This window comes from Scyliorhinus canicula, chromosome 21, assembly GCF_902713615.1.
Source record: "Scyliorhinus canicula chromosome 21, sScyCan1.1, whole genome shotgun sequence".
Classification (NCBI taxonomy): Eukaryota; Metazoa; Chordata; class Chondrichthyes; order Carcharhiniformes; family Scyliorhinidae; genus Scyliorhinus; species Scyliorhinus canicula.
In genome coordinates, this window is record NC_052166.1 from 57,334,044 (window position 1) to 57,353,126 (window position 19,083).

At 49.6% G+C, this 19,083-nt stretch overlaps 1 protein-coding gene across 2 annotated transcripts in view; it reads left to right on the top strand.

The window, feature by feature from the left end:
- The first annotated feature begins 4,947 nt into the window (after positions 1-4,947).
- The window catches only part of LOC119955643 (transforming growth factor beta receptor type 3-like), a 142,838-nt gene continuing 128,702 nt past the window's right edge, over positions 4,948-19,083 (top strand). Inside the window, exons 1-2 of one of the 2 annotated variants that reach the window (XM_038782066.1) lie at positions 4,948-5,196; positions 7,902-8,126. In XM_038782066.1, coding sequence (XP_038637994.1) covers positions 8,069-8,126 — 58 coding nt within the window. In that variant the 5' untranslated portion in view covers positions 4,948-5,196; positions 7,902-8,068. Of the gene's footprint in view, positions 5,197-5,604; positions 5,813-7,901; positions 8,127-19,083 lie in introns of those variants that run through there. The other variant, XM_038782065.1, reaches the window with a different exon arrangement.

A 19,083-nucleotide genomic window follows, 5' to 3' on the forward strand; every position in this document is an offset into this window, starting at 1 on the left:
ATGTCCACCTTCCCATCCCATGCCCACCTCTCCTCATGACCACCTCCTGCTTACACCACACCCTCCCCATGCCCACTCTCTCCTCACCATATACACCCTCTCCCCAACCTGCCCACCCACCCACCATTTACGCCACCCCTCTAGGGCCATCCTCTCCCCCACACCCATGCTCTCCCCAACCCATCTACTATTTCCCCATCCTCCCCCATACTCCAACCCTCTCCTCTATTCTCTCCCCTACCGATCCACCCCTTCTCCACCTACCATTTCCCCCACCCTCTCCCCGTACTCCAACCCTCTCCTCTATGAATATTCACCCCTACCCCCTACCCCCTGCACACCCCCACCCACTCTCAACAACTCCACCACCCCAGCTTGCCCTCTGCCCACCCCCTCTCCTTGCCCACTGCCCACCCCCTTGCCTTCTGCCCCTCTCCCCACCATCCCCATGCCCACACTCCATCCCCTCTGAACATCCCTTGCCCACCCCTCTCCCCGTTTCCCACCCCTCCCTCTCCCTGCCCCTCTGCCCACCCTCCCCTCCCCCATCTTCCTCCTCCCCACTGCCCACCCTCCCCTCCCCTCTGCCCATCTTCCCCCTCCCCACTGCCCACCTTCCCCCTCCTCACCCCCTCCCCACTGCCCACCCTCCCCCTCCCCACTGCCCACCCTCCTCCTCCCCACTGCCCACCCTCCTCCCCCCCACTGCCCACCCTCCTCCCCCCCCACTGCCCACCCTCCTCCCCCCCACTGCCCACCCTCCTCCCCCCCACTGCCCACCCTCCTCCCCCCCACTGCCCACCCCTCCTCCCCTTGCCCTCTGCCCACCCTCCTCCCCTTGCCCTCTGCCCACCCTCCTCCCCTTGCCCTCTGCCCATTTCCACTGACCTCCTCCCCTTCCCTCCATCCACTATCCCCTCACCCCAACCCTCCCTCTCTCCCCACCATAACTCCCCCTCCCGGCTCACCCCAACCCCACCTCCCCGCCTCGCTGACGACCCCAACCCCACCCCCTCCCTGCCCACCCCAACCCCTCCTCCTGCCCACCCCAAACCCCCCTCCCTGCCCACCCCAACCCCCAACCCCCCCTCCCAGTCCACCCCAACCCCCCCTCCCACTCCACCCCAACCCCCCCTCCCAGTCCACCCCAACCCCCCTCCACCTCCAGGTCCACCCCAACCCCCCTCCACCTCCAGGTCCACCCCAACCCCCCTCCACCTCCCAGTCTACTCAACCCCTCCCCTCCCAGTCCACCCCCCCCCCCCCCTCCTCCCAGTCGACCCCAACCCCCCATCTCCCAGTCCACCCCAACCCCCCCACCTCCCAGTCCACCCCAACCCCCCCACCTCCCAGTCCACCCCAACCCCCCCCACCTCCCAGTCCACCCCAACCCCCCCACCTCCCAGTCCACCCCAACCCCCCCCACCTCCCAGTCCACCCCAACCCCCCAACCTCCCAGTCCACCCCAACCCCCCCACCTCCCAGTCCACCCCAACCCCCCCACCTCCCAGTCCACCCCAACCCCCCCCACCTCCCAGTCCACCCCAACCCCCCCAACCTCCCAGTCCACCCCAACCCCCTCCTCCCAGTCCACCCCAACCCCCCATCTCCCAGTCCACCCCAACCCCCCATCTCCCAGTCCACCCCAACCCCCTCCTCCCAGCCCACCCCAACCCCACTCCTCCCAGTCCACCCCCTCCTCCCCCCAGTCCACCCCACCCCCCAAGTCCACCCCCCCCAGGTCCACACCACCCCCCCCAAGTCCCACCCCCCCCAAATCCACACACACACACCCCCAAGTCCACACACACCCCCCTCCCAAGTCCACACACACCCTCTCCCCCCCCAACTCCACCCCCCCCCCCCAACTCCACCCCCCCCCCCAGGTCCACACACACCCTCCCCCCTAAGTCCACACACACCCTCCCCCCTAAGTCCACACCCCCCCCCCCCAAGTCCACACACACCCTCCCCCCTAAGTCCACACACACACACCCCAAGTCCACACACACACACACCCCAAGTCCACACACACACCGCCCCAAGTCCACACACCGCACCAAGTCCACACACCCCCCCCAAGTCCACCCCCCCAAAAGTCCACCCCCCCAAAAGTCCACACCCCCCCAAAAGTCCACACCCCCCCCAAAAGTCCACACCCACCCCCCCAAAAGTCCACCCCCCCCAAAAGTCCACACCCGCCCCAAAAGTCCACCCCCCCCAAAGTCCACCCCCCCAAAAGTCCACACCTCCTCCCCAAAAGTCCACACCCCCCCCCAAGTCCACAACCCCCCTCCAAGTCCACACGCCCCCCAAGTCTACACACCCCCAAATCCACACCCCCCCAAGTCCACACACCCCCCCAAGTCCACACTCCCCCAAGTCCACACCCCCAAGCGTCCACATTCCCCCAAGTGTCCACACACCCCCCAAAAATCCACACCCCCCCAAAAAGTCCACCCCCCCCCCAAAAGTCCACCACCCACCCCCCAAAAGTCCACACCCCCCCAAGTCCACACCCCCCAAGTCCACACCCCCCCCAAGTCCACACCCCCCCCAAGTCCACACACCCCTCCAAGTCCACACCCCACCAAGCGTCCACACTGCCCCCCCAAGTCCACACACACCCCCAAGTCCACACTCCCCCAAGCGTCCACACACACCCCAAAAGTCCACACCCCCCCAAAAGTCCACCACCCACCCCCCAAAAGTCCACCCCCCCCAAAGGTCCACCACCCACCCCCCAAAAGTCCACCCCCCCCAAAAGTCCACACCCCCCCCAAAAGTCCACCCCCCCAAAAGTCCACACCCGTCCCAAAAGTCCACCCCCCCCCCCAAAAGTCCACACCTCCTCCCCAAAAGTCCACACCCCCCCCCAAGTCCACAACCCCCCTCCAAGTCCACACACCCCCAAGTCCACAACCCCCCCAAGTCCACAACCCCCCCAAGTCCACACCCCACCAAGTCCACACCCCACCAAGTCCACACCCCACCAAGTCCACCCCCCCCCCCAAGTCCACACACACCCCCAAGTCCACATCCCCCAAGCGTCCACACTCCCCCAAGCGTCCACACTCCCCCAAGCGTCCACACCCCCCCCAAGCGTCCACACCCCCCCAAAAGTCCACACCCCCCCCAAAAGTCCACACCCCCCCCAAAAGTCCACACACCCCTCCCAAAAGTTCACCCCCCCAAAAGTTCACACCCCCCCAAGTCCACACACACACCCCAAGTCCACACACCCCCCCAAGTCCACACACACCCCCAAGCCCACACACACCCCCAAGTCCACACAAACACCCCCCCAAGTCCACACCCCCCCAAGTCCACCCCCCCCCCCCCAAGTCCACACACACACACCCAAGTCCACACACGCCCAAGTCCACACACACACACCCGAAGTCCACACCCCCCAAGTCCACACACACACCCCCCAAGTCCACACACACACCCCCCAAGTCCACACACCCCCCCAAGTCCACACCCCCCCAAGGTCCACACCCCCCCCCCCAAGTCCACACACACACACCCAAGTCCACACACGCCCAAGTCCACACACACACACCCGAAGTCCACACCCCCCCAAGTCCACACACACACACACCCAAGTCCACACCCCCCCCATAGTCCACACCCCCCCCAAGTCCACACCCCCCAAGTCCACACCCCCCCAAGTCCACACCCCCCCAAGTCCACACCCCCCCCCAAGTCCACACACACCCCAAGTCCACACCCCCCCAAGTCCACACCCCCCCAAGTCCACACACACCTCCAAGTCCACACCCCCCAAGCGTCCACACCCCCCCAAGCGTCCACACTCTCCCAAGCGTCCACACCCCCCCAAAAGTCCACCCCCCCCCAAAAGTCCACCCCCCCAAGTCCACCCCCCCCCAAAGTCCACCCCCCCAAAGTCCACACACACCCCCAAAGTCCACACCCCCCCCAAAGTCCACCCCCCCCAAAGTCCACACCCCCCCCAAAAGTCCACACCCCCCAAAAGTCCACCCCCCCCCAAAGTCCTCACACCCCCCCAAAAGTCCACACCCCCCAAAAGTCCACACCCCCCCAAAGTCCTCACACCCCCCCCAAAGTCCTCACACCCCCCCAAAGTCCACACCCCCCCAAAGTCCACCCCCCCCCAAAGTCCACACACACCCCCCCAGTCCACACCCCCCCAAAGTCCACACACCCCCCAACGTCCACACCCCCCCAAAGTCCACACCCCCCCCAAAGTCCACACACCCCCCTCCCCAAAGTCCACACACCCCCCCAAAGTCCACACACACCCCCCAAAGTCCACACACCCCCCCACCCCAAAGTCCACACACCCCCCACCCCAAAGTTCACACACCCCCCCCAAAGTTCACACACCCACCCCAAAGTTCACACACCCACCCCAAAGTTCACACACCCACCCCAAAGTTCACACACCCACCCCCCCAAAGTTCACACACACCCCCCCCAAAGTTCACACACCCCCCAAAGTTCACACACACGCCCCCAAAGTTCACACACACACTCCCCCCCAAGTTCACACACACACCCCCCCCAAGTTCACACACACCCCCCCCCAAGTTCACACACACACCCCCCCCAAGTTCACACACACACCCCCCCCAAAGTTCACACACACACACCCCCCAAAGTTCACACGCACACCCCCCCAAAGTTCACACACACACCCCACCCCCCCCCCACCAAAGTTCACACACACCCCACCCCCCCCCCCCAAAGTTCACACCCCCCCCCCAAAGTTCACACCCCCCCCCCAAAGTTCACACCCCCCCCCCCAAAGTTCACACACACACCCCCCCCCCCCCAAAGTTCACACACACACGCGCCCCCCCCCCCCCCCCCCAATTGTCGCCGATCTATTCCCGTTGACCTGGGCGCTGCTAACGGTCGCCTCCTCGCCGCGCGCCTCCAGGTCCCCACGCGACGCGCCGCCAATCGGATTTCCCGGCGCCGGCTCGAGACAGTTTTTTTTTTCGCTCTCGTCTTTTCGGAGACAGGAGGCGAAGCAGAAAAACAAAGTTTGTTGACAGTGCGTGCGCGGCGGGAGGAAAGGCAGGGAACGGGGGGGGTTGAAAACCCCAGCAGGTCAAAAGCGCCATTTCGGACCGTTAAATTTTTTTTTGTTGCTTAGTTTAGTTTGAGGAGGAGAACTTGAGGAATTAAGAACTTGCTGAATCTGAGGTAAGAAAAGTCAAGCGCTTCTGCCGTGGAAGGGGAGTTTCTTTTAAAAAATGATTTCGTACGAAGGTTTAAAAAATAATAATGATGTGAGGGGAGAATATTTTATAATTAATCGGAGACCAGCCGGAGCGTTCCCCAAATCGTGAATGATAACCGGTTTCGTTTATTTATAAACGATTACATGTGTCCGTGAGATGACAAACTTTGAAGGTGGGGTGGTATTTTGTAGGTCTTATTTGTTTTTTCCGCAGTTTTTGACGCGAGCCTGAAGTCCGTTTTCCTGTCAGCGGACCAGCCGTGGCGTCGTCGCCTTCCCCCGCGACCGCGCCTCTTGCCCCGCCCTTCCAGGTGCCGATTGGCCCTCGGCTTCCTCGGGGGCGGTGCCGGGTCGCCGAGGCCGGCGTCCGATTGGGCGCCACGGCTGTCGGTTCAGGCGGGAGGGGCGGAGTCTCTCACACAGCCGAAGCAGCACACGCGAAAAAAAAAGTTTGTCCAGAAGTTTGTGCCGGGGTGAAGAAGTTGAGTTAAAGGGCTAGTCCTTCGCACGCTACAAACGAGAAGGGAAAAAAAGAAGGGCGGTGGTGGCTCTCGTCAACGACTCGAACTGTCTTTCCAGGTAACCTGTTCGCTCCTGGGACCCCGTACAGAAGTTGTAGAAGTTTAATGGACAGTATATATAAATTTTGGTTTTTTTTTGGGGGGGGGGGGGGGGGACTTCTGATTAGAGTCCACTCGTATCTGCAATTAGATCTGAGGGGGAGATATTGAGCGAGCTTCTACCGCCGTAGCTATTCAACTAACCGTAGAAAAGTGAATGGACAGTATAAATGATTTTAGAAATCAGATGGGTGCTTAAAAAGGATTTGACTGCAAGAAACAATACTTTTCACTGTATACTAATGCATGTGACAATAATAAATCGAATTTATTTGGTTAATGCACTTAGTGCAATAATACACTCTGCACTGGTACAGATGCATTTTATGTAGTCGGATTTTAGATGGGGAAAATGTGTTCAGAAGTTCTTCGCCAGCCTGACCAAGCAGGTCGTGGCAAACTCAGAAAGTAGTCATGTTTATAATATTTTTTACCCATTTGTTGGCAGTATCGGTCCCTGAGCCTTTTGACCGAGTTTTCTTTTGTACAAACGAACCAAAATTTTATGTGCAACAATTCTGGAAGGAATCGACTTTATATTTAAATGATGAAATAATCAGTCCTGCGCTATTGCCATCGGTCGAATGCATGTCAGTAATGAGCTGAATTGTTCCTAACAAATGTTCGACACGTGCTTTGAGTATTGGGAGTAATGTTTAACTTCGTGAAGGTAGAGTAATATATTCGATCAAGTTGCGGTCAGTTTCCTAGTTGTTTGCAGAACTCCGTGTTCGGTAGTCAATATTAAAAGTAATTATCGAAGCTTCTGACCACGAATACAGTTTATTTAGAATTAGACAGTTCACACTTTTAATTGTACAACACGATTCCGCTGCAAGGATATTATTTTGCGTTAGTTGGTGGAGCTCTTGCTTTTCTAAAAAATTAGGGTTCTTAACCCACAATTGTTCATATAGTCAAAGATGTTTATCAGACCTTTCCTATAATAGGTTAAGCCCATTCATAAAACATACAACATTCAGTGCAGAAGGAGGCCATTCGCCCCATCGAATCTGCACCGAATCACTTCAACCCTATCTCCGTAACCCAATAACCCCTCCTAACCTTTTTTTGGACACTTAAGGGCAATTTAGCATGTCCAATCCACCTAACCTGCTTGTCTTTGGACTGTGGGAGGAAACCGGAGCTCCCGGAGGAAACCCACGCAGACACGAGGAGAACGTGCAGACTCCGCACAGACAGTGACCCAGCGGGGAATCAAACCTGGGACCCTGGCGCTGTGAAGCCACAGTGCTCGCCACTTGTGCTACCGTGCTGCCCCTGTTCCTGTGGTACAGGGAACAATCCCATGCTGCCTTTGAAAGAATAGGGTGTTCTCTTGGTCTTCTGGTTAATCTTCTGGATTAATTTAGTTCGTATTATTGTTGTTGGGATGGATCTTGCTTTGGGCTTGCATAATCACTTGTATGTAAAATGAAGAGATGTGATAAATAGCAAGTTTTACTTCCTTTGCTGGGATATGTTTTTCCAAATGTTTATTTTTTTTAAAATCAAATTTTTGTTGTAAAGTAGGGAGAGGGAAGAGGAAACCATGAAATGGCATCCCCTTTCAGGGAGCCCCAACCCACTCCCCGTCTCAATTTTACTTTTTAGGAAAAGATAGCCCGCAACAGACGGGAGTTTTTTCCATTTGTTTATAATCCTCGCATCTCTTTTTTTAAAAAAAACTTTTCCTAGGGAATCAAATATATAATTTTTATGGAAGAAATTATTTTGGGTCTGATGCAGTGAATAGTTAAGTGGTTGAATGAATTGGTTTTCATGAAAATATCCAGCATATAAGTAACATAGCTGTAACACAATGTTAGAAACTATATCCTAGACTCATTAAAAGAAAAGAAACAAAATATTATGGTTACTGGTCACTCTTGTGTTTTTAACATCAGACTTCTGATTTTGTAAAGTTTAACTGTTTACTGAACTTCCCAAGAGATGCAATTAATGTATGCTGATGATTGATATCAGATTAAAAGGACAAAGTAATTTATTTTGGTGACAAGTTAATTGCATTTTTATTTTTCTGATAGATTCCAACACACCTCAAGGCTGGATTTGTGTAGAACGGTCTTCCATTTCGAGATTTTTCCTAAGTGCGATTTGCCACAAATTTCCCTTTCACCTCGAGAAGAACAGCTTCTGGTGTATCAACTCCTAGATACAGGATAGAAGAGCCATTCGTCAGGAAAATAAAATCATGCAGGCAATTCTACCAGTAGTCATCATAATAATTTTCGGATCGCAGATACAAGCGGGTAAGATATTTATATTAGTCACTGTGAGCAGACATTTTCATTAATTGTACATGTACCAAACAAAGGGTCATCAGTATAGTAAATGAGCATTAGATTTAACGAGACTGCATTCCAAGATCTCTGCCATCGATATTTTAAGTTCTTCTAAAATCAACAAATGTATAAAGCGATGTTAAGTATGACATTTCAAGAATGTTTTGAAGATGGACTTTTAAATTTTACAGTTAGGGAACCAGGAGGTGATAAGAATTTTATATTGAAGTGCCCTCGTCAATGGCATCCTTCCATTAATGAAAATGATGGAGAATAAATTTGCTGAAGATGGGATAGATATCAAAATATGGTTAAACTATTGCTATACTAAATCTGTTTTATTAGTCTGCTTATATTTTCTTTTTAGAATGATTAATTGAATGGACTCTTCCTAATTCAAAATATAACATAATTCAAGAGATCATTGCCTATTTTCTGAATCTTGAAGTAGAGGAAAGCATTAATGCCAATGATTAACTTAAAGGCCTGTCCTTGTCTTGTAGATAGTTAGACAGCCAACTATTTATTTAGTAACACTCTCACTTCTGAGCCAGGTGGTTGTTGGCTCAAGCCCAAGTCCAGAAATTTGAGCACATAATCTAGGCTGTACTTCAGTGTAATACCTGAAGGGATGCTGCATTGATTGTGGTGTTGACTTTTAGATTAAGGTCTTAAACTGAGGGCCTGGGCTGGATTCTCCAGTCCCCCAGTTGCAAACACATGCCGTTCGCTGGTGGCGGGATTCCCTCTTCCCTCTGCTGATCAATGGGATTTCCCATTGAAGACATCCCACGCCACCAAGAAACCTGTGGGTGGGGTTGAGCTGCTGGCTCAACAAAAATTGTTTTAGCATCCATAGAATCCCTACAGTGCAGAAGGAGAACATTTGGCTCATCAAGGGTCGCTCTGAAAGAGCACCCTACCTGTGCCCACTCCCCTGCCCTATCCCTAAAATCCTGTAATCCCACCTAACCTTTGGGCTAAGTGGTAATTTACCATGGCCAATCCACCTAACCTGCATACCTTTGGACTGTGGGAGGAAACTGGAGCCCCCAGATGAAATCCACACACACAGGGAAAACATGCAAACTCCACACTGTCACCTAAGCCTGGAATGGAACCCAAATACCTGGCGCTGTGAGGCAGCAGTGCTAACCACTGTGTTACCATGCCGCTAACGTGCATCGTGAAAAGTTTTCCAATAAATATTGTTGTCAGTTGGTAAATTTGTTCAACATGTTTTTTTTTTTGTCAATGCTACATTTATTGTCCATGCCAGTTGCTTTTTAAATATGGTGCGTGGAGCCCTTCATTAACTACTGTCTTGGGCTTGCTAGATCATTGAGGGAGATTCAGAGACCCGGGCTAAATCCTCTGGTGATACAGATTCAAATCCCACTATGGCAGCTGGTTGAATTTAAATTCAATTAATAAAATGGTGACCATGAAACGAGCAACAATGTATAAATTCATCTGGTTCACTAATGTGCTTTATGGAAACAAATCTGCCATCCTTACCCAGTCTAATCTTGTAGATCCTCTGAAATGGTCAAGCAAACCACTCGGTTCAAGGGAAATGCTGGGTCTTGGTAGTGGTGGCATATTCCTTTCTGTAAAGAATACTAGTAAAGTAGTTGGAATTTTGCAACAACCTGCCCTTTCTTGGTCAGTTCACAAAATACTAGAATTCAGTGCTAATTTTATAATTTACTATGAAATTTCTGACACATTTTACCATAATTATTAGAGATAAGTGAGTTCAAACTCTGGGTTACTGGTCTAGTATGCCTATTCACAATGTGTATAATTTTATGTAATTTTACACCTCCGAGAAATAAGCCAACATTATGATCTTAAAATGTTGCTTGGAATAGCTTTGAAAAGTTATACTGTTCAAGGAATTGGTCAGCTGACAGATTTCCGCTGGATGTCGCTTCAGCCACTGAAATTGGAATAAATATCTTCATAACATCCTGTTAAGCCATCAATCAGTTGACAATTTGGAACAAATATAATAATACAAAAATACATTTTTTTAAACAAACTTGAACAGATTGTAACTTCAGGAATGGAGCTAATTTGTTGACATCCAAAATATATCCCACGAGTAGCTAAATCACACAAACCAGAAAGATATTGGATTGGATTTGTTTATTGTCACGTGTACCAAGGTACAGTGAAAAGTATTTTTCTGCAAGCAGCTCAACAGATCATTAAGTACAGGGGAAGAAAAGGGATAAAGACATTAATAGGCCAACACAAGGTATACAATGCAACTACATAAGCACCGGCATCGGATGAAGCATACAGGGTGTAGTGTTAATGAGGTCAGTCCATAAGAGGGTCATTTAGGAGTCTGGTAACAGCGGGGAAGAAGCTGTTTTTGAGTCTGTTCGTGCGTGTTCTCAGGCTTCTGCATCTCCTGACCGATGGAAGAAGTTGGAAGAGTGAGTAAGCCGGTGGGAGCGGTCTTTAATTATGCTGCTCGCTTTCCCCAGGCAGTGGGAGATGGAGATGGATAGGAGACAGGTTTGTGTGATGGACTGGGCAGTGTTCACGACTCTGAAGTTTCTTGCGGTCCTGGGCCGAGCAGTTGCCATACCAGGCTGTGATGCAGCCAGATAGGATGCTTTCAATGGTGCATCTGTAAAAGTTGGTAAGGGTTAATGTGGACATGCCAAATTTCCTTAGTTTCCTGAGGAAGTATAGGCGCTGTTGTGCTTTCTTGGTGGTAGCGTCGATCTGGGTGGACCAGGACAGATTTTGGAGATGTGCTCCCCAAGGAATTTGAAACTGCTAACTTTTGTTATGCTCTTGACATAGCATACACTACTTCCTTGATGTGCACTCTGACAAAGGAAGGTTCAGACTTGGAGATAGCTTTAACACATTTATTAAACTGTTAACGATTCTCCTACTTGGATTCGACACTCCTGTTAATCCTGCTATAGCTACTCAGACTATCTAACCAGTCAGCTACAATCCACGTGGTGGGTGTGATGTGTTTCAATCAACCCTGTGTACTCACCAAGTGTCTCCACTGGAAAGAGGAAGTTCATGTGTGCTGTGTCCTTTTATATGGGCGTGTGTAATGCCCCCCTGTGGTAGTGTCACCTCTGGGTGCGTCGTGACTGCCCATTGGTTGTGTCCTATCTTACTGGCCTATCTAGTCTAAGTGTATTTACATTAACCCCTTGTGTATTTATAGTGATGCATATCACCACATCCCCTTTTTTGTGTTACATATTTTCTGTACAGTGTTAAACAAAATTGAACAAAAACAGGTAGATAAGTGATGTACAAGTTATGATGACTGTGATGATAAGACAATACGAAATAAAAGTTATAAGTCCAATAGTTCATGAATTTATATGGTCTGGTATAAAAGTGTCAATGGTGGCGTTGTTAGTCCCTTGTGAACGCCGTCAGTGTCCTGGTGTTTGGTCATCAGGAGGTGTTCCAAGTGTTCAAATCACTTCATTGACTGATTTGGACTCTTTCTTTCGATGCTTATGGTAGAAATTCTTGATGGCATCTGTCCTGAAGGCCAGTTTGCCTGTTGGTAGTGTAGGAAACATGAATTGGTAAGATCCATTGTACTGAGCTGAACAGTAACAGTGTCCCTCAATTACAGAGTTGTACCATGTTGTACCAGTCGTAGTTCCATTGTTGTTGTTTTTGTCGTGCTTATTGTCGATGTTGCCTTTGGTTCGCTTCTTGTTGTTGTGTTTGATGTTGTTGTGTTGGTTGGTTTTGTTTTTTTAAAATTTTTATTGAAAAATTTTGTATTTATATAACATCAACGAACCGCAATAAAATACCAACAATAGCAATAATGATAACAGTCATACACATTCGCCCATCCTCAATGAACAGCAAAACATATTAACAACAACTTAAATTAACACAATATTAAGTTAAATAACCATAGAAAAAATACCAAAAATTGCCACCGTTTATAGAACCCTTGTACTGATCCTCTCAGGGCAAATTTGACCCCCTCCAATTTTATAAATCCCGCCATGTCACTGATCCAGGTCTCCACACTTGGGGGCCTCGCAACTTTCCACTGCATCAAGATCCTCCGCCGGGCTACTAGGGACGCAAAGGCCAGAACACCGGCCTCTTTCGCCTCCTGCACTCCCGGCTCCACCTCAACTCCAAAAAACGTGAGTCCCCAACCTGGTTTGACCCTGGATCCAACCACCATCGACACCGTCCCTGCCACCCCCTTCCAGAATTCTTCCAGTGCCGGGCATGCCCAGAACATATGGGCATGATTCGCTGGACTCCCCGAACACCTGGTGCATCTGTCCTCGCCCCCAAAGAACCTGCTCATCCGAGTCACAGACATATGGGCCCGATGCAGCACCTTAAATTGGAGGAAGAGTTGACTCTCTCCAAGGCATCCGCCCAAGTCCCATCCTCTATCTGCTCCCCTAGTTCCCCCTCCCATTTAGCCTTCAGCTCCTCCACTGACGACTCCTCTACCTCCTACATTACCTTATAAATTTCAGACACCTTCCCCTCTCTGACCCACACCCCGAAAGCACTCTGTCCATCGCCCCCCACGAGGGCAGCAAAGGAAATTCCTCCACCTGTCGCCTAGCAAACGCCTTTACCTGCAAGTATCTGGACATGTTCCCTTGGGGGAGCCCAAATTTATCTTCCAGTTCCCCCAGGCCTGAAAACCTCCCGCCAATGAACAGGCCCCTCAATTTACTGATGCCCACCCTATACCACCCCCTAAATCCCCCATCAGTGTTCCCCGGGATGAACCGATGATTTCCACCTAATGGGGCCTCCATCGATCCCCCTGTTTCCCCCCATGCCGTCTCCACTGTCCCCAGATTCTTAGGGTCGCCGCCACCACCGGGCACGTGGTATACCTCTTGGGAGAGAGCAGCAACGGCGCCGTTACCAAGGCACCCAGGCTCGTACCTCTACAAGACGCCATCTCCATTCTTTTCCACGCCGCCCCCCTCCCCTCCACCACCCATTTACGCACCATTGACACATTGGCCGCCCAATAGTACCCCAAAAGGTTGGGCAGCGCCAGCCCGCCTCTATCCCTCCCTCGCTCCAGGAAAACCCTCTTGTTGGTTGGTTTTGTTGTCGTGTTTGTTGCGCTCAAGGACCACACTCTGTGGATAATATGAGTTATGGTGTTGAAGGCAGAGCTGTAGTCAATGCAGTGGTACAAGTTTGTACTAGGACTACAGCCAGGCTCCAAGTGGATTTGCACCCTTGGCTTTCTATCTCCTGATCTCTGTCCTGAGGACCCCAGCTGGAAGTGCACATATATAGGCATTGGGTAGATTAGCCTTGGCCGATGCCAGTTACAATTGAATAACCCACCTGTGATTATTCATTAGGGTTACGGTCAGGTTTAAAAAAAAATTGATCTTTGGATATGAGCATCGCTGGCAAGGCCAATGTCTGTTACCCATCCCTAATTGCCTTTTGTGAAGGTGATGGTGAGCAGTCTTCTTGAAATGCTATGATCCATGTATGAGGTGCATCCTCTGCTGCTAAGGATGAGTGAAAGTGAAGGAACGACAATTTAGTTACTCGTCAGAGTGATGTATAACTTAAAAGGGGATTGCAGATAGTGATGTTCCTGTGTGTCAGCTGCTCTTGACTATAGTGCTAGTGACTATAAGTATGGAGGATGCTGTTGAAGGAGCCGTGACATTTGCTGCAGTGTACATTGTAGATGGTACACTCTGCTGTCACTAGGAGCTGGGGATGGGGAGAGTGGTTTTTAAGGTGGTAGGAGGGGTGGCAATCAAGCAGGCTGTTTTGTCCTCAATGGTGTCGACCTTGAGTGAAATGAAATGAAAATCGCTTATTGTCACAAGTAGGCTTCAAATTAAGTTACTGTGAAAAGCTCCTAGTCACCACATTCCAGCACCTGTTCGGGGAGGTTGGTACGGGAATTGAACCGTGCTGCTGGCCTGCCTTGGTCTGCTTTCAAAGCCAGTGATTTAGCCGTGTGCTAAACAGTGTGTTGGAACTTCGGGGATTCAGGAGCTGAGTTACTCAACAGAATTCCCAAGCCCTTATCTGCTCTTGGAACTACAGCGTTTATAAGACTTGTGAAGTTAAATTCTAGGTCAACGATAACCCCCAAGATATTGAAGGTGGGAGGGGCAGCGATTGTAATGCCATTGAATGTCAAAAGGGCTGCTTAAATTATGTTTTGTTACAGATGGTCATTGCCTACCATTCATGTGGCTTGAATGTTAGTTGCCATTTAAGCCCAAGCCTGACGGTTGTACAGGTCTTTTGCATGGGGACATGACTGCTTCAGTATCTGAGGAGTTGTAAATTGCACTGAACACTACAATTATCAGTGAATTCTTCAGATCATATGGGTGTGAGTCATTTGTAAAATGACAAGTGTCATTTTGGGAAGGATTTGTGGGGTGACTTTCACTGGCTGTAATGGCGTGATTGAGATTGGTATTCACCCGTACTTTGTGCAAAAAATGAGCCCCCACGTGAAACTTGCCATGTCTGAGTCCCCAGGCGTCTGATTCGCCCGACTCACGGCTTAGCCGCTCGCAGCTAACAAGGGGAGCATCATTTAAATGATCTTCCAGCACTTAGTCCCAGTCAAGCCAGGGGGATGGCAGCACGGAGACCTGCTCCTCGATTTGGAGATGCTGACCTGACCAGGTTTCTGGATGGGTGGAGAAGAGGCGGGACACCCTGTACCTCTAATGCTGTAGGAGAACCAACTGAACGGTGACAAATGTCGTCTGGGTGGCAGTTGCACTTCGTGCAGGCAGCATATAGTAGTCCGGTAAGAGCTGTGGTTGGCCCTGTTATGGGTCTCCACAGTATTTAAAGATGGCTTGAATGCCTCACATATGCAAATCGCTCCCTACAGCCCCCTGAACAACTCAAGCCCTCTTGAAAGATCCCCACAGCAAATGGGCATCAGCTACAGTGCCTTTGAGCTGCATGCCAATAAATAGAGAGGACTACTCCTTGCAGCCACTCTGTATCCGTTGCGCCAGGTCCCTGTTTCTGCAGAGGAGTACTAAACAATGCCCCTATGACCTCTCGCTGGGGGAGGGTGGTGACTCCTGGGAGGCCACTGCATTCAACTTTAATCTTACTAATGAGATTAAAATTAATGCAAATTAGGTGAACGCAGCTTCTTGCCCTTTCTGGGTGAGATCCTGATCACGCCATCTGGAGCGGGCTGGGAGAATGGCAAACTGTTTGGTGGCTTCTCCCGCTATTCACCCAACGTAACAGGATTGGCACCTGGCGCAACACGGTGGGATATCATGCCCTATGTTGGAGGGAAGGTCAGTTAAGCAGCTGAACATGTTTGGGCCAGGATCCTATCCTTTTGTTTTATAAAATTAGAGTACCCAATTCATTTTTTCCAATTAAGGAACAATTTAGCGTGGCCAATCCACCTAGCCTGCACATCTTTGGGTTGTTAGGGCGAAACCCACGCAAACGGGGAGAATGTGCAAACTCCACACTGACAATGACCCAGGGCCGGGATGGAACCTTGGCGCTGTGAGGCAGCAGGGCTAACCCACTGCGCCACCCTGCTGTCCTCCAGGACCCTACCCTTGACAACAATTCAGTGATGTCCTGGATCTGAAATGATTGACTTCCACAACCACTTGAATAAATATCATAGAAGTTAAGAGTTATTAAATAGAGGCCATTCAGCCCATTATATCTGCCCTGGCTTACCGAATGAGGAATTCACTTTGTGCCATTCCACTGCCTTTGTCTCGTAACCCCGCAAATTCTTCTTTTTCAATAACAGTAATTTCCTTTTGAATGCTTTAATTTAAACCTGCCTCCACCACACACGTAGGCACTGCATACTACTTCAAAACATCGAGGAATGGAAAGAACTTGAAATAAATTAGATTTTTTATAAAATGTCTATTCTGAAACATATTCAAATAAAAATCATCTGGCAGGAGACATGTCCAGACTGTTGAGAGGAAAGGGAAGGTCCTATAACCTGAATTCTGGCAGACAACAATCTTGGGTGTTTTGGTTGTTAAAGATTAAGGAGGGGAGATGGGGTAGAGGTGGTTTGACTGGGAAGAAAGAGCTGTATATTTGTAAACAATGACCAGACCAGTTCTACTGGCTTTGGATTGAATAGAATAGAATCCCTACAGTGCAGAAAGAGGCCATTCGGCCCATCGAGTCTGTACCGACACTTTGAAAGACCACCCTGCCTAGGCCCAATTCTCCCTTCCTATTCCTGCAACCCCACCCTAAGGGGCAATTCAGCATGGCAATTTAGCATCCTAACCTCATATTTGAACTTTGAGAGGAAACCGGAAACGCATGTAGACACGGGGAAAATGTGCAAACTCCACAGAGACAGTCACCGAGGTCGGAATAAAACCCGGATCCCTGGTTCTGTGAAGCAGCAGTGCTAACCACTGTGCCACCATGCCGCGCTTGGCTGTCAGTCTCCAGATTCTGGGAAAGTTTAGGAATATCCGGTTTTGAAGCAGCATACTTTTAACTCTGTTTAATTCCAAGCTAGAATGGAGTTGGGTGTCTTGAGGGTAACAAATTAACATTCTACCTAGGGCAGCACGGTAGCATGGTGGTTAGCATAAATGCTTCACAGCTCCAGGGTCCCAGGTTCAGTTCCCGGCTGGGTCACTGTCTGTGCGGAGTCTGCACGTCCTCCCTGTGTGTGCGTGGGTTTCCTCCGGGTGCTCCGGTTTCCTCCCACAGTCCAAAGATGTGCGGGTTAGGTGGATTGGCCATGCTAAATTGCCTGTAGTGTCCTAAAAAGTAAGGTTAAGGGGGGGGGGGGTTGTTGGGTTGCGGGTATAGGGTGGATACGTGGGTTTGAGTAGGGTGATCATTGCTCGGCACAACATCGAGGGCCGAAGGGCCTGTTCTGTGCTGTACTGTTCTATGTTCTATACCTAGATACAATACCTATTTGATTCATATTGCCATTGAGATGGGTTTTGAGAGGTTATAGCCATTGTAGGATTGGGTTGCAATATCTTTATAAAGTGTCACTGAACTTTGCAGATTAGGTCAGTCTGCAAGAATCTTGAGAGCAAGAGATAACAGATAAATAGTTGTGGATGGGAGCTTACACTTGGCTTGAAGTTTGTGAGAGTTTCAACAAAGTTGGAAGATTCAACTAGCTTTGGCTAGAAGCAGGGATCTCCAATTCATCCCTCACTGTGAAAGTCAATTAGGGGAGTATAAGTTATGTCGCTGAAAAAGGTGCTGAGGATAGCTTTGGTCTGGTTCTTGGGGAAATAAGTGTTTACCCAAGGGACAAACCAATATATTACAATGGGGCAGATATCCGTTTTGTTTTCAGTGTTAAATGGAGAACTTTTTCTGGAGTTCATGGTCTATATTTCCCACTGGAATAGTATTTTGTCAATGTTTTGTTTCTAGTTTATTTGTTGCTGTAAAAGTCTTGCAACTTAAAATCTTGATGTGCAATCCCTACAATCACCCATTGGAAGTCTGAAAATCTTCCAAAAGGTATCCAACTCTAAAGGGGTTATAATGTTGTTTAAAAATAAACCCAATGCCGTCACTACTCCTCTGAAACAGATGGCAACTTCTGCAGTCTACATATGTGCAGTAAAACATATAAATATGTAAATAGAGAAGTTGCTGTCAGTGATGCTGTGCTTCGGCTGGGATTCTCCATTGCGAGTCCGCCCTGCTACTGCTGCTAGCAAGGACTGAGAATTTGACGCGCTGTCACAATTCTCTACACCCGTCGCTTATCAATGTGATTTCCCATTGAAACTACCCCAGCTGCCGGGAAACCCGCGGGCGGGGTGCACTGCCAGTGGGACCAGGGCATCCCACCACCAGCAAATGGCTGGAAAATCCCGTCCGTCCCCATATGGATCACTTTTGGTGCCCCCTCAAATGGCAATCAAGCTGCAATCATTGAACTGATCAGAATCACATTGTGCTATTAGTCTCGCTGTCAAAGCTTTGGGGAAAGTTAGATCTTTCTTGGAATTCGGAGACAAACACCATTGCTTTACCATGGATGGTGAAATCCAAGACAATAAAAGTGGTCTCACATCTATAACTGCCATTAGATCACTGGGAAAATCCAAAACCTTCTGACTTTCCATGCTTTGTCTTTGAGCCTGTTGTTATTCTGTATTTTACCATAATCACTCGCTACTTTACCCTCCCAAGTAAATTTAATATAGCTCCCTTGTAAGCAATTACATAATTCACGGTGCATTCATAGCAACTACAATTTTGTCTGCTGCTTTTGGTAATTTCCCTCGAAGTCTGCGTATAGTTTGTAGCACATCTGATATTTGAACCTACTCCATCCCCACAATTATTATCGGTAGCTACCTGTGTACCTTCACATAATGGAGAGAGAGAAATTAATGCTTGTGCAACAGGATCACAGCGAAGAGTTAAGGCATTCAGGAGAGAAGGGGAGAAATTGGAACATGGGAAATAAAGTTGGCGTGCTGCAGGCATGGAAAGATGCTTAATAATATGATGTGGCAATAACTAAGATTAGCTCAAAAAGGGCAGGACTAGATAGTAAAACATTTTGGATAACGGGTGTTCAGAAAAGATAGAGAATGTGAAAAAAGAGGGGTGGCAGTTTAATGAAAAAAGGAAACGAATACTTATATTTATGTTATATTTGTCCTGACCACCTTAAAGAGTTGAACCATTTTACAACCAATGAGGTACCAAGTGTAGTTAGTTGTTTGTTGTAATGTAGGAAACATGGCAGCCAATATTTTCCCAATAAACTCCCGCAAGCAGCAATCTAATAAGGATAACAAGATACAGCAGGACATAGGTTGGAGACTGGGGCAGAAAAATGACAAATGGAGTTTAATCCGGACAAATGGGACGTAATGCATTTTGGTCAGTCTAACATAGAGGG